Raw genomic sequence first — 16,349 nt, 5'->3', positions numbered from 1 at the left:
TCTTTCTAACATCACCAATCATAACAGCGGGCTTCTCTCGCCAGCGTAGTAAGATGCCCATGAGATTTGTCAGATAACAATCTGGACCTTTCGCCAGTGCATCATTCAAGGACTGACCCTGGAATTTCTGGCTGCTGTTAAAGACGATTCTCACTGGTGTGGATAAAGATTTCTGATTCTCAACTGCAAGGTGGCTGATGTAGAATTTTGGTCCAGCCCACTTCTCTATCTCATCCGCTGTAAGCTTACGTGCCACATCTCTGCATATCATATCTTCAATCTGTTCTTGATACACTTTGACCCATTGTTCCCCCCTTTTACGTAGGTTTTGTTCCGTGCTTCTCATTGTGGCAAAGACAGCATTGTAGTTGTCCGGGAGTGTGCTCGGTTCTTTGATCCAAGGGTATGCCGTTACCCACACTTTCTGTTGACTGTCATAGGACAGATTGTTTCGTATCAGTTCCAGCTCTTGCTGTTCCTGAAAGGAAAAGTCATGGCCCCTGATGGGGCATTTACCACATTTACATCCACCACAACGGGGGTGCACCTCTGTGGCCATTTCCTCAGCCTCGATGAACATTTCAACCTTTTTTATGTCAGCTTTTGTCAGAAATGAGTCAACAGATGATTTTTCATCTTCTTCTGTGCAAGAAGACCCTATCAGATTACTCATTACACCTTGCTTGAGGGACGGATGACTACCTTGAAGGCACCTTCCAAAGGCTCCACTCATAAGACTTAAGTGGGTTCCTGCAGTGTCTATTTCCACTTTGGGATGAAATCCATAGTAGTCGTTGCCCAAAAGGATATCTACCCGACACCTTTGCCGCACCAAGTCAGACAAGTCATTCCTATGTGGAAAGAGTGTCTTGAGGACATCAATGTCGAGACCCGGTACTTCTGTGGTGATCTCCTCCATTCCATATGCGATAACCGGTACTACTTTACCAGTGGTGGTCACTAATCTGATTCGGTATACATTAGCCCGTTGTTCTGATGTGGTATTGCCGACCCGAGTAATTCGGAGTAGGGTGGTTCCCATCTTTTTCCCATTGAGCTTTCTCACTGAACTGGTGGCGACGTATGTAGCATTGGAACCCCCATCAGAGAACACTACAGCCTTGTGTGTAGATCCTGCAACAGGAACAAGTTGAATCGGGAACACTGAGTCTGTCATGTCCCGCTTTGCATGGTTCGTTGTTTTGTCATCTTGGGTTTGAGGGGCTTGGTGATCAGAAGATGGTTTGGGGCATTTTGCTCCTTGGCCGTCTCCACCATTGCCTTTGCAAAGTAGAGTGTGGTGGTCCTCTTTGCGGCATATTGAGCACTTGTCAGTACTCTTACAGTTCTCCCTCTTGTGCAATCCAGCACAGCGGAAGCAGGCCTTGTGCTTGATTAACAAGCCTACCCTCTCCTTCCTTCCCATCTTTCTGAATTGACGACACTCCATTGTATTGTGTATGACTTTTGGATTAGTATGTACCAAGCATGATGAAGTTTGTCTGTTTGGTGCATCTGCAGTGGAGGCAGCATGTGTCCTCACTGCTGAAGCTTTCTTGTCTTTCTCTGGATGCTTGGTTGATTTTAAAACATCCTCTGACAATTCTCGTATGCAAAAGTCTCGCTCGCTTTCCAAGAATTTCATGAAACTTGTAAAAGGATGTATCTTCTCCTCTGTGGGGAGTGTGGAGTAAACTCTCATCCATTCGCGTCTGATTATCGGTGGCAGCTTCGACCTCAGCACATCAACCTGTGTTGGTGTGACTGCTAGGAGTTGTCGTACCTCACCCAATTGACTGTAACACAGCTCAATTGTGTTGACAAAACTCACAAGACCTTTGTTATCTCCTTCAGTGAGCTGTTTAAGCCTTTCAAGCTCCAGGAACGTACTTTTAACCGCTACACTGGCATCAGAGTAAAGATCTTCCAGGCGCTTCCACATCCTCTCATGTGCATTTGGCTGATTGGCCAAAATCGCTCTGACATGCGATAGAGCTTCTCCTTTAAGACACTGTTTCAGTGCCCAAGCTCGTTCTTCTTCAGAGTCTATTTCATGGTATGCATAAGATAACCACACAGCCCTGAATTCTGCCCACTCTCTTCTGTTTCCCCCGAACGTTGGAAGGGGGGCTTTTTGGAATCGACTATTTTCTCTCCTTGTGGAGGTATTGTTCGACACAATCCCTGTCCCTGTCCTCAAACTACTATCATATGCGGCAGTAATACTGAGATTTAGAGGTCTTACCTGTGACTCACTGTTTAGTGGAGTGCTATTTAGGTAACGAGAGTTACGATTTGTCAGCCTAAAACTTGAAACATCTTGGGCTTCTGGGATGGTGGCTAATCCACTATTTACTAATGGGCTTGGTGTTCTCGAAGAAAAGACTACCCGATCTGCCTTCATATTTTGTCTTACCTGACTAGTACTCGGTGCACATGCACCTGGTAGCATTTGTGTGTTGCTCAATGATGCTGACACACTTGTGTCAGTCACTGACACACTTGTGTCAGTCATCACGGGCGTACTTAGACTGCTTACCTGAATTGTACTAGGTGCACTTGCACCGATCTGTGTTTGAGTGTCGCTCAATGACGCTGACACACCTGTGTCAGTCACTGACACACTTGTGTCAGTCATCACGGGCGTACTTAGACTGCTTACCTGAATTGTACTAGGTGCACTTGCACCGATCTGTGTTTGAGTGTCGCTCAATGACGCTGACACACCTGTGTCAGTTACTGACACACTGGTGTCAGCAACTGACACACCTGTGTCGGTTACTGACACACTGGTGTCAGTTGTCAATAGCATACTGTTAGCAGAGGTAACATTGACAGAATCAGAAGGGCTGGTGAGAGTATTTGAGTTGTCTCCACTGAGACCAGAAGTGCTAGGATTGAAGGCAGATGATTGATGTGTTTGAGGGCTGGTAATGATATTCTCTACAAGTTTGTTTACTGCTTTAGTTTGATGCTGATTTGCCTGTGGCGTCACTGCCTGTTTTTGGCTTGCAAGAAGATGAGGCATCTGCTTAGATACTACTACTTTGTGTTCTAAGTTAGTAATGCACTTATCTACACTAGAAAATAAATCACTATTATCTCCGCTTGCATCAGCAGCCTTTAGGCTTCGTACACTATTGCGTAGCTTGTTTAGAAAAATATCCACTTCCCCAAAAACAACAGCTGCCTGTGATTGGCTAGCACTATTACTTGAGATGCCATCTAATTGCCCTAGCATAAAATCATTACTATAAAGCAATGACTCAATCTCTTGCTTCAAGTTGGTCGCCGACTGACATTTGATTGACATCTCATAATCTACTATTAAAGTCACAGTACTGTCATACACTGTCTGGGCACTATGCAAAAATTCAGAAACGGATTTCCCTGCAGTCAGTTTATAGGCAGAAAAATTTCCCTCTACATCATGATTCAGCAATGCATCATAAAGAGTGTTTGCAGATGTTAAATCAGCCATCATCTCGGTCAGACTTTCTAAGAAGCTGTCCAGGACATCAACTGGTTTGTGTCTCTTTATTGCCAAAGCAATCTTGTTTGAAATAGAGTTCACCTGAGTGATGCCGTTGACACGTTGCTCCCTGAGCTTCTGCAACTGTTTCTCCATGATGTGCTAAGTGTGTCGGTCTCCGGTTATGCGGTAGTAATTTTTTCACTGTACTGGTACATCCAGAAAACCATATAGTAATAGATCAACTGGTCCTCTCATAAAGTGTGCTACCTCTTTTATTATTAAGAGAACCGTGCTGTAAGAAAGCAGTATTGAATTGTTATACAAACGGAAACAAACTTTTTACATTATGGATTGCAGCAAATAAATGAATTATGGTTTTACTTTATGACTCAAGTTAAAAGTTCACAAATTAAAACATTAATCTTACTTACAAAAAATTACTGGTCTTTTGGAGTGTTTACACAAAACAAGTGCCCACTGACACAGTTGGAATAAAGAGGTTCTAAAATAAAAGTATTAAAAGTAATGAAAGTTGAGCTAACATTTCACAGCAATCTTATCAGAATTGTATACAAAGAGCAATTACACAGTATACTAAAGCATTTATCAAGAAAAAGACAAATTACTGATAGAATTTGACATTATTTCAGTACTTACAGCTTTTGATGCTACATAATTGTCTATGATTCTTTGCAATCCAAGTTAAGATAGGTATTAGAAAAATGGCTGACTTATTGGTTCAGTTACAGCTGAAAAACTGAGGAAGAAACAAACAACCACTTGGCATAATAAAAACTGGCTGTTTGTGGTCACACAAAAAATGCATTAGTAGCGATGACACATATATGATACACACTACGCTACCTACGTGTATACTAACTATGTTTTCTTATGTTTGGCCAACTCAAACTGTACCCATTAATTACTTCCAATACAGTTACAGACAGGTTCTCAACTCATTTCAACTTACGTGATGTGAACAAATTGCATACAGCTACTACCAATTATTTTTTTAAATATCATTGCAAGCTGTTTTAACAATCTTCCACCTAATATCCGTTCTCTTAGCAGAGAAAGGTATTGTAAACACTGTTTGTCAGACTATTTATTTTATTGGCTAACTGTTGCTCTTTTTTGTTTTATGATTGTTGTGTGGCACACTTTGAAAAGCATTTCCGTTTAAAAAACATAAATATATATTTAAATATATAAATAGCACATATAGCTATAGTGAGACAAAAAACCACCTTGTAATTTACCTGTGAACTTTTTAATCCAGGTAGTAACCTGTAAAGATAGAAAAGCGGCTCTAAGGCTAATCTAAAAAAACCGTGTTAAACGTATACTATGAAGCAAATGACAGATAACAAGCATTCTATTTATGAAAAAACCGTTTTGACATGAAAGAGGTATTTAACTTTTTTATTTATAGATAGATTATGAAAAATAAAAATGTAAGAATGAAATCAACCAAAAAACAAGAAGCGCAGGACGCTGATTAGCGAATGTATAAACAGCAACTGTAGCCAAAAGTAACTTTGAAAATGATGATGGGAAAACAACTCTTAAAACACAAACAAAAGACAATGTGAATGGACAGCTTAAAAGGGATTGACATAGTGAGTCAATTGGCCAAGAAAGTGTTGTTAATTATGTCTGCACGTAATCGTAAATGACAAACATTTGCACCGTAATAACTTTACGCGTTCTCTATTAATTGTTAATTAGCATTTTATACTCTTGAGGAGAGATTTTGCTTAATTAAATTAAAAAAATTATGTGATATGCATGTAGGGCATAGCATACGAGGTATAGTAAATCCAGCATAACATAAACATCGGACAAAGGACTTTGCAGAGTGAGCACAACTCCAGGCTGCATAAAAAAACATGGCATATTATGTCAGTAGTTTTCCAGAAATACTGACAAATTTATTAATTTTTGGGTTCTACCTAGTTTTGGTTTGTTACTTTGTGATTTAATTTACGGGTCTATCCTTAACTACATACTTCGAGATTCAAAAAGTGACGATAAAAGCTCATCAATGAAATGAAAATAAAAAAGAGCAGTTTTATCAATGTTAGGAGCTGTTGTTATTACATAGATAAGTTGGAAAAAATGAAAGACAGTGGCATAGAACACATGCGTCCATCAGAGGGTGAATAAAAAACAGTCGAATACTAGTTAAGAAATATATTTCAAGAATATCCATCCCAAGCTAGTATATCGTTAAAAGCATAAAAATAGACAAATTTCTATTTAGACCCTACACCAGTGTAGGACAAGTCCGTAACCATAAGGAAATGTCTACATAGAAAGGCTTATAAAACTGATTCCATCCCCACACCAATCCATAAAATATCTCGAAAATAGTGAATCAGAGAGACAGAAGACGTAAATAAGGAGAGTAGTCAGAAAGTGCATCCAGACCACAAAACCAACTCTTTGGCGCTAATCTCTGGCGACGCAGATAGCTATACCCATACCTCCTCCGACACACAAGGCAGCCACCCCTTTTTTAGCGCCACGCTTCTTCATGGCATACAGCAGAGTAACCAGAATCCTTGCCCCAGAGGCACCGATTGGGTGACCGATCGCAATAGAACCACCTTAGAAAAGATGACAAAAAATTGAGGACAAACAACTCTAAAATGCGGCTGTATTGTTATGGTCATGGCTGTTAGTCCATTGTCATAGATGCAATGTGAATTTGACCTTGACCTCTGGCTCAGCCTAGACTAAGGTAGCATTTGGATTTCCTACGTGATACAAGTGAGGTGTTTGGATCCCAATTGCAATATAAGAGAAATATTCACTGTCATACACTGCCTCAGCTCTAGATTATACTGCCTCAGTTCTATATTATACTGTCTCAGTTCTAGATTATACTGCCTCAGTTCTATATTATACTGTTTCAGTTCTAGAATATACTCCCTCAGTTCTAGATTATACTGCCTCAGTTCTATATTATAGTGCCTCAGTTCTAGATTATACTGTCTCAGTTGTATATTATACTGCCTCAGTTCTATATTATACTGTCTCAGTTCTATATTATACTGTCTCAGTTCTATATTATACTGCCTAAGTTCTATATTATACTGTCTCAGTTCTATATTATACTGCCTCAGTTCTATATTATGCTGTCTCAGTTCTAGATTATACTGTCTCAGATCTATATTATACTGTCTCAGTTCTATATTATACTGTCTCAGTTCTATATTATACTGTCTCAGTTCTATATTATACTGTCTCAGTTCTATATTATACTGTCTCAGTTCTATATTATACTGCCTAAGTTCTATATTATACTGTCTCAGTTCTATATTATACTGCCTCAGTTCTATATTATGCTGTCTCAGTTCTAGATTATACTGTCTCAGATCTATATTATACTGTCTCAGTTCTATATTATACTGTCTCAGTTCTATATTATACTGTCTCAGTTCTATATTATACTGTCTCAGTTCTATATTATACTGTCTCAGTTCTATATTATACTGCCTAAGTTCTATATTATACTGTCTCAGTTCTATATTATACTGCCTCAGTTCTATATTATGCTGTCTCAGTTCTAGATTATACTGTGTCAGATCTATATTATACTGTCCCAGATCTATATTATACTGTCTCAGTTCTATATTATACTGTCTCAGTCCTATATTATACTGCCTCAGTTCTATATTATACTGCCTAAGTTCTATATTATGGTGCCTCAGTTCTATATTATACTGCCTAAGTTCTATATTATACTGTCTCAGTTCTATATTATACTGTCTCAGTTCTATATTATGCTGTCTCAGTTCTATATTATACTGTCTCAGTTCTATATTATACTGTCTCAGTTCTATATTATACTGTCTCAGTTCTATATTATACTGTCTCAGTTCTATATTATGCTGTCTCAGTTCTATATTATACTGTCTCAGTTCTATATTATGGTGCCTCAGTTCTATATTATACTGTCTCAGTTCTATATTATGCTGTCTCAGTTCTATATTATACTGTCTCAGTTCTATATTATGCTGTCTCAGTTCTATATTATACTGTCTCAGTTCTATATTATACTGTCTCAGTTCTATATTACACCGCCTCAAGTTTGAAGTTAGAAAGCAATGATAGAGTCGGAGGCAGTGACCCGTAAATATGTAAATGGAAAATTGACAGTCAAAAATAATAGCCGAATATTATTAGCAAAATTTGAAAACTTAATTATAAAAAGCATAATCAAGCTCCTCTCTTTCGAAGATGCTAATTCCCATACGTGTTTGTACGGCGAGAGAAAGAAGGGAGTGTTTTTCCATCTTTGACCACAATAATGTGCCACTCGATGATTGACAAATAACTGTCTAACCTGTGGACAAGCTAACTGCAATCTGTCAAAATATTACGTAATTCAGCTGGTTGATCTGAACTTGAGAGGATGTAGAACTGGTAGTAAAATATTCATAAACAGGAGATATGTGATCAAAATTTTAAGGATATGGGACATTACACTAAATTCCATCAATCACAAATAATTCAAAGTCTGTGGCAACGAATATCTTAAAAAGCTGAACACATTGAAATAGTATTCAGCTTCAAGTTGATTAGCAATGGGAGTTATGCAGTAAACAACTAACTACTACGCTAATATTTTGATAGGATAAAAAGAAGATCTATGGACATCTTCAGTCCCTTGATTTTTTCTTATGGGATCCTAGTAAGCAAGTGAAAACTAAACATGCCAAGGCCTTCTTTCAGTTTGTTCTTTCTCAGAGTCTCCCACAAGATCGTTAGGTGTACCATCCGACGTTTCTCAAATACATATTCTACTTATCGCTTTCAAGTGTCGGGCTGAGATGCTTTGGGGAACTGCTCTTTCAACTGAACTTACGCCCCAGTAGACTCAGCTTCAAAATTTCACGTTTTTTTTCCGCACTTCCGGTTTAGGTGGAATTGCGAAAATATTGGTCGCTTTTTGCATCATACGTATCAAGGCTAATTCCAAGTTTCAAGGTGATTTGCTTACCAGTTTTTGAGATATCGCCAAAATTCTGAGGGCGCTTCAAACCAACCAGCAAACGAAAAATGGCTGCTGTCAGGACACTAGTTTCTAATGACAGACTGATTAAAATTCTCGGTAATGAAGGATCACAATAGACAAAGCTAAAAAACCTCTTCTCCTCCAAAACAAGAGCTTTACACTGAAATTATTTTCATTTTATTTATAACAATAACACATTTTATCCGACTCGGTATACTGCAACCACTATGTTTCTTCAGTCATGTCTAAAGAAATCACTTCTTTGAAAGGGTGAAAAAGCTGTTTACTTTATTTGATTCCTGTTTTTTTTCATCGAGTTTTGCAGGCTTTGAGCTTTCAAAAGATATTAACCCTTTCACTGCCATCCCTGTAAAAATTTAGCCATTGGCTAACTGCCAGCCATTTTACCGAAAATTGCCGATATTGCTTCATGGTATGTATACAATATTTTTTTCAACTTCAAACTATCTAGAACACTTTTGTTATATATTTTATTTTGCTAACATATTAACAAATAGGGCTATACAAACAATTCAATGTATCTATATTTTGTGTGATGATAAAGCTATGTGAAGCTACGATCGCTACGAAGCTAAAACGATCCTCCACAATGTTCCTTACTTTTACTAAACTATTACTACCACCACCATCAGAGTCAGTGCTGCTACTTTAAATATCTGTGCAATCACGAAAATCTGAATTTCAATTGGCTATAATGTCATCAACATAAGTAATTATCTGTTTTCTGACTCGCGTGGTCCTTAACAAAACTTACACAAAAAATGTTCATTTTTAGGTTGAAAAATCTCAAAACAAAAATTCTAAATTGCTTCATTATTTTAGGCTAATTTTATAGAGAAATCTTCAGACAGCACTGTCAATATCATAAAAGTCCTAAAGACCGGGGGTTATGTTATCAACGAATAATAAAATGAACTTACTATGCAATTGCTAGAAAAGTCGCAAAAATGCGTCTACGGCAGTCGGCCATAGAAAACGCATAAATACGTCTATGGAAGTGAAAGAGATTAAGTTCGAAAGGAATTGCGCTATTTTAAACGCTTTCAAATCCATGAAAAGTTGTTAATATGGTCTAGGATCAAAGAACCTGCTTGTGTATACAAGATTACGCTTCAAAGTGTTCATGACGATGACAATATTTTTTTCAACTTCAAACTATCTAGAACACTTTTGTTATATATTTTATTTTGCTAACATATTAACAAATAGGGCTATACAAACAATTCAATGTATCTATATTTTGTGCGATGATAAAGCTATGTGAAGCTACGATCGCTACGAAGCTAAAACGATCCTCCACAATGTTCCTTACGTTTACAAAACTATTACTAAGTTTCCTAACAATCCATATTCATGTAGATAGCATAAAGCCGTGGTCACACGGGCACCGAACCGAACTAAATGACGCAAAACGACGTCGTTTTCAGCTCTAAAAAGTTCGGCTGAGGACATTTCTGGCCGAAGCGAACTATTTCGGTACTGCTCGAAATTTCGTGCCGAACCCTTGCTCTTATTGGCTGGTTAAAATTCTAGAATTCTAGCGAGCACGCGTCACATTTTTTCTTACGTGCGTGTGAGTAAAGTTAAAAAAGAAATGGGACGATACTTTTATTTCGTTAAATAAACAACATGAAGCAATTTACGACAAGGTTCACCCGGACTTGTGATTGGGTTGCATAAATGTAAGATGTTGCACTTAGGTTTTGCATAAATGTAGGGGAATGGTTGTGATTTTCTTTCGTGTAGAATATAAGTAATGTGTCATATTCATCCTGATGAACTATCGTTGACTGATTTATTTTTGTAAAACCACAGTACTATGATAAAGACTGTTTTTGTTTGTTATGTACTCAGCATAGAAAAACATTCATATGTTAATAAAAAAAATATAATTATGTTGATGGGAAGGGTTAGCAAAATATTTGTATCGAGTGATTTATTTTGAGCAGCCGAACGATCTTCTGATAAATCTGCTGTGTAATTATAATTTATAATTGTTCCTCAAAGTTTTTTTGTTTACAATAGAAATATTTAACTCAAATACATAACAACTACTAATGAAACCGTGTCCTGTCTCTATACGTATGGTATCTAGGAATCGAAGTTACTTCGGTGGCCGTGTGACATGTGCCACGAACCGAACCAGCCTCCGAACCGAACCTACGTCGGTTCGGTGCTCGTGTGACCACGCCTTAAGACTATCAACATCTGTCTGATGGGCAGCAGGTGCTAGCAGGTTGCACACAAGCTGCTTCGACATACATGTACATGTATCCATGGCAACTAGTTTTTTACATACCGTTAACGTTAACCTTGACAGCCTCACATCCCAGCTGTTTGACCACTGCGAGTGACTGAGCAGCGAACGCCTCATTCAGCTCAAAAAGATCTACTTGATCTATAGTCCAGTCTGCCTTTTTCAGCTGCAAACAAGAAGTCAAGATTAACTCAATCTCCCAATAAGTTGAAATCTATCCATTGAACAATTCTTAGTGAGACAGTACAGCAGCAAGTCACAAACTTGTCGTTCTTTGTTGTATGGCTCATACAATGGAATGGCATTTCTAAAATATAAACCTTGAGATAGTTCGCGATCGCTTTGCATCGTATTTATTATGGAAGAGTAGAGCACACTGCAGCGAAGGTTCAACTCAAAATACAAGATTACTTCCAATTTAGCGTTATACAGCTAACAGGTGCTTTATACAGCTAAGAGATACTTTATATACCTACCAGGTACATAAAGATACTTTATACACCTACCAGGTACATAAAGATACTTTATACAACTAAAAAATACTTCATATAGCTACTAGGTACTTTATACAGCTAACAGGTACTTTATACAGCTAACAGGTACTTTATACAGCTAACAAGTACTTTATGCAGCTAACCGGTACTTTATGCAGCTACTAGGTACTTTATACAGCTAACAGGTACTTTATACAGCTAACAGGTACTTTATACAGCTAACAGGTACTTTATACAGCTAACACGTACTTTATACAGCTAACACGTACTTTATACAGCTAAGAGGTATTTTATGAAGATAACGTAGCCAGTTCTATTTTATGATTATTATGCTTATTTATTGACCTATTATCATTAGGCTTAACAAAAGGGTTAAACTATCAGGGTTAACATCAGCGTTAACTTACGCTTAACAAAATATGACTGTTTTAAGTATCCTAGGACACTTATGTATTCGGGTCATCTAACTTTCGCGTTTCCGCGGAGTTATCCTCTCGCGAAAATTTCATGAGCGAAACTAAACTATCATAACGAATGAGCGAAAATGCGAAATTAAATAGCTTTGTTCATTGATAGTCCAAGAAACAAATGACAGCAAGCGATCAAATTGCACTATCGATCTCGCCTACACATTTCTATCTGCGGTTCACAAATACAAACTAGTCATAAATTGAAAAAAATTTTCTTACCAGTGAACTGGACCTGAGGAATCTAATTATGTTTGCTCCACTGCATTTATTTTCACATCTCTATATTTTCGCACTCATCAGAGCTGCGAAATTAAATTGCAGCAAAATTTTACTTTGTATGCTACTCACAAAACTAAATACTAGCGGAATATAAGTGTCCTAGGGTAGTACATTGTGCATATTAGTCGGCCATGATGTACTATAGTACACTTGAAGACTATTATACATGTAATATTAAACTACAAACAATAATCACGACTGGTTCACATGAGAATACAGTTCACACTCTTATAGCATGAACCTCCTTTTACATTAATTGCAGTTAAAGTAAAGAATTCATGTAAGCTCTATCACGCATAAGAAATTCATTAAAACAGTGTCATGTCGGTGCAAGTTCTCAAATTAGCTTTGAATAATAAGAATCACACAATTAGTGTTTAACATATCGTTTTCTCTCTCAGCTATACTAGCACCCTGGTAGTCTAGTGTACTGTGAGTGATCGGCAGGTGTTCTGTTAAAACACAGAGAATAAGTAGTTGCACAATACATAGATGAATTCGATGGTGCGGGCGTGAGAGTGTTGGTCTACCAAACTGAACGTCACGAGTTATTCTCATTGAAAGTGATGTTTTATCCTAACCCTTTAACCTTTGGAAAATGAGCTGACAGACAGACACCGCTATTATTATAGTAAAGATATATTTTGTTTTACTTTATTTTAGATGTAATTTTTTGCATGACAGATCTTGCTGTGCAAAGTAAAGTGAAAAGATCGATTTAAATTGACATAGAAGGCATGCGCTTCTCTTAACATGAAATTACCGTAATTATGGTCGTAAACCGGGTGAAAGTGCTAAAAAAAGGAAAAAGCTGTTGATACTAGCCAATAATACCACAGTTCATGTACAGTCATTACATCTAGTCATATCTAGTTTTTTCTTTTTCATAGAGTTGAGTTTGGGAAAGTCTTAGAATGTATTAGGCAATTTCCATGTACAGTGCACCCTCAGGATACGATTTTGATCTGCTCCAGGGTTGGCATCTTATGGTGAAAAAATCGTATGTAGGGGTATAGAAGCCATACCAAACATATAATGCAAACATCCCCTGGTAAAACCTTCAAAATTTTATATAAGTGCTGTTCATTCTTGTGCTAATTAGTACTATAGTAATTAATAACTATAGTTACTAATTACTATTACTAACTAGAGTTAGGCCTGCCTACAGCAGCTTAATTATATTTAGCGAATTTATTAGTTATAATATGCACTAAAATGTAACGGAACAATGTGCAATGAGCAGCACTACGTACCATAGAAATTTCCTGCTTTCAAGATGGACGTACATATAACAAAAACTTTGAATTTACCTCAAATGAGTGTGAGTGTAGCTTACTAAACACACATACTTAAAGGTTGACTTGCACAAAATTCACATTACAGTTATTTGGTATCAAAAAATTCACCATGTCTTACTCTGTTGTGTTGTAGGTGCCAAATATGTGGAAATGTGATTACAAGCTCTTAAAAGCTAAAAAACGAACAGTTAATCGCCGCCATCACGAAACCGCCGTTGATTGAAATCAGTTTACTTCTCTGACGTAGTCATTACATTTGGTTATTGTTTTATGATGTGATGTTCTCACGTGAATTGAAAGGCCAATAAAAGGCTCAATATAAAACTTCTCGTAGCACTAGTTTATGACAAACACTTGGGTTTTACCAAAGAGCTTTTACCAAATATAAACGTTCGCTAGTTTACAGTTTTGTTTCGGCTTGGTCTAATCGTCTAGTCGTAATCTGATTGTGTGACCCATACTTACTGCCAAACAGCGCGAATAATTTCTGCAGCATTTTTCGACTATCACAGGTAACCAAGAGACTCGTCATGTTTATCAGAGGATGATATGTACTCCTTCGAGCTAAGGTTAAAAAATTAAACAAATTTTTACAGTAGGTTTTGAGATGTCAGTGCTCAAAGTAACAGCATTACAATGATGATGAAATAGACGTGTAAAAACAATAGACATGGTGTTATTGAATGTATGAAGTTTATTTGTGAAAATATTTTAACGAATGAGGCTGCGTGAAAGTGTAAACAGAAGCTATCTTGTACAACAACGTCCATTTGGGCCGTTTTGGAAAGAGACTCTAATCTACGGCAGTCTCATGATGGCGGCAATTAATTGGTCATTTTTGAGCTTTTAACAGCTTGTAATCACATTTCCACATATTTTGCCCCTACAACACAGCAGAGTAAGACATGGTGAATCTTTTGATAGCAAATAGCTGTAAAGTGAATTTTGTTGCAAGTCAACCTTGAACCTTTAAAGCTAAGTTTTAGTATTTATTTGTAACCAGTTTACAGAATTTCCACTTTTTATCCCTAAAATCTCACCACTTATCAGTTTCTGTCTTCACCTTCGCTATAACTTTTAGTGGACCTGTTAAAAACATTTTTCAAGCTAATTCAGCAAGAAAACTAGCCTGTCTTGACAAACTGTTGTTTTTGCGGAGTTGTCCCCCGGCGAGCAGGGCGAGCAAAACGACAGCTTGTTATGATACGCACTGCACCTGATGCATCAGCTGCACTGAAAGGGAGTTGTTCTCTTCTGTCTATACGGCTTGGCTGCGATGTCATGTCGGTCGCTCCACTGGTAATCATAACGCATTTAGCGCAAAAATTTATGGAGAAAAAAATAAAATAACAGGCTACAAAAACCGAAACGATGCTGTTTTCGTAATGAAATGCATTTTTGTTAGCAGGTTAGTGGAAGTTGTCTGACCACTAGACCTTCTGTATGAAGGGATTGCAACTCCAACTTCGCTACTGGTTTGAGGGAAAATAAATATTATTATAGTTTTTCTCACGATAATTGCGAATTGAGATAATGCGGTCATCATGCTTCTTTTAGGCGATGTGAGAATGTTTTTGTTATTTTGACATGCATTATAAGCACACCGACTGCCAAATTTGAACTGGGCAAAAATTTTGTTGAATTCGTATGGTGAAATAAGATTCGCATGGCGAGGTGGAAAAAATCATCATGCTCCACTTCGAAAGGCGAAAAAGTTGTATTTCAGGGCAATCAAATCTTGAGGGAGCATTGTATTGTTTTAGTAATGATTTTAGTAAAGATCTAGCTTTCTAGGTAAGTTACTCAAACCCATTAGGTAATTATTCTACTACCCGTGCAAGGCTGGGCATTCAGCTCGTCTATGTTATTATTACAATATTTTCCCATTACAACAGGTCAGCAAATCTAGATCTGGAAATAAGGTTCATTTAGTCTCAACAAAGTAAAGCAACTTTCTTCCACTTTCAAATTTTTCCTGTTAGGGGTCACTACAGCAAATGCTTTATTTTCCTTTACTTATATTTTTCCCATTCTCATCCGTCACCCTGAGGTCACACATAGCCTTCTTTACCACATCCATAACCATTATCTTGTTTCTTCCCTGTTCCCTTATCACAGGCAATTTCATGCTCAGCACCTTGGTTTTCAATCATACTCCTCAACTGTTCTCAACACGTGCCCATACCACCTTAGCCTCCACTCCCTCAATTTCTTCCAAGTCCTCTCAACACCTGCGCTTCTCCTGATGTACTCATTTTTGATCTTACCCATTCTAGTCACTCCCATTGCAGGTATCAACTCTGCCACCTTCAGCTCCTCTAGCTTAAGTTGGCAGAGTCGAGAATTAGTAATAAAAATGAATAAATTTATTTTTTCTATTTATTTGTAATTTAATTTATAGTTTAATTACAATTTATTCACTTATTTCGGACACAATATGTAAAGCAACATATTTTGTCTAAAAGCCTCTGAACATAATACAAATTTGACTGCCAAAAGATCAATAGTTTAGCAGAGTACAAAAAATGTTGTTGTGTACCAGCAAAAATGTCGTCGCACCAACAAAAATCGATAGAAATACTGTAGTTGCAAAAAAATTTGAAAGCGCGAGTCTGTTGAGAAAATATTGCTTACAAAAAGGTCAGCCAGACACATTAGTGCCATAATGTGTCTGTAAATATGGCTGACAAGACGCAGACCAGGGTTGGCTTGGTTTAAACCAATGGTTTAAACTGAGTGGTTTAAACCAACCGGAAAAAAACGGTTTTATGGTTTTTTCATTATTTTTTGTGAAAAACATAATATTTTAAGCTCCTAGTGGTTCATGTGCGGTAGAAATGCAATTATAAGTAATTGTCAGCTGTGGAAGTTTATTTAGGACAAAGTAGTAAATTGGTGGCAGAGCTCAAGTTGAAACTACATGAAACCCTAGCACAACAATGAATTAGTGAATTTCATTTTCAATTGGTTTTATCAAGTGATATGATGATCTCTTTACTGATGAAATATAAAAACCATGTGAAATATACTAA

General features: G+C 37.3%; 1 protein-coding gene across 1 annotated transcript in view; it reads right to left on the bottom strand.

The window, feature by feature from the left end:
- Positions 1 to 5,653: 5,653 nt before the first annotated feature.
- Positions 5,654 to 16,349, bottom strand: part of LOC137408313 (acetyl-CoA acetyltransferase, cytosolic-like) — a 28,860-nt gene continuing 18,164 nt past the window's right edge. The window contains exons 8-9 of the mRNA XM_068094797.1: positions 10,819 to 10,942; positions 5,654 to 6,084 (exon numbers count right to left, since the gene is read on the bottom strand). Coding sequence (XP_067950898.1) covers positions 5,927 to 6,084; positions 10,819 to 10,942 — 282 coding nt within the window. The 3' untranslated portion in view covers positions 5,654 to 5,926. The remainder of the gene's footprint in view (positions 6,085 to 10,818; positions 10,943 to 16,349) is intronic.

Source organism: Watersipora subatra, chromosome 11 (genome assembly GCF_963576615.1).
Source record: "Watersipora subatra chromosome 11, tzWatSuba1.1, whole genome shotgun sequence".
In the NCBI taxonomy this organism is placed as follows: Eukaryota; Metazoa; Bryozoa; class Gymnolaemata; order Cheilostomatida; family Watersiporidae; genus Watersipora; species Watersipora subatra.
The sequence above is the reverse complement of the archived record's forward strand: the minus strand, read 5'-3'. Positions and strand labels throughout refer to the sequence as shown.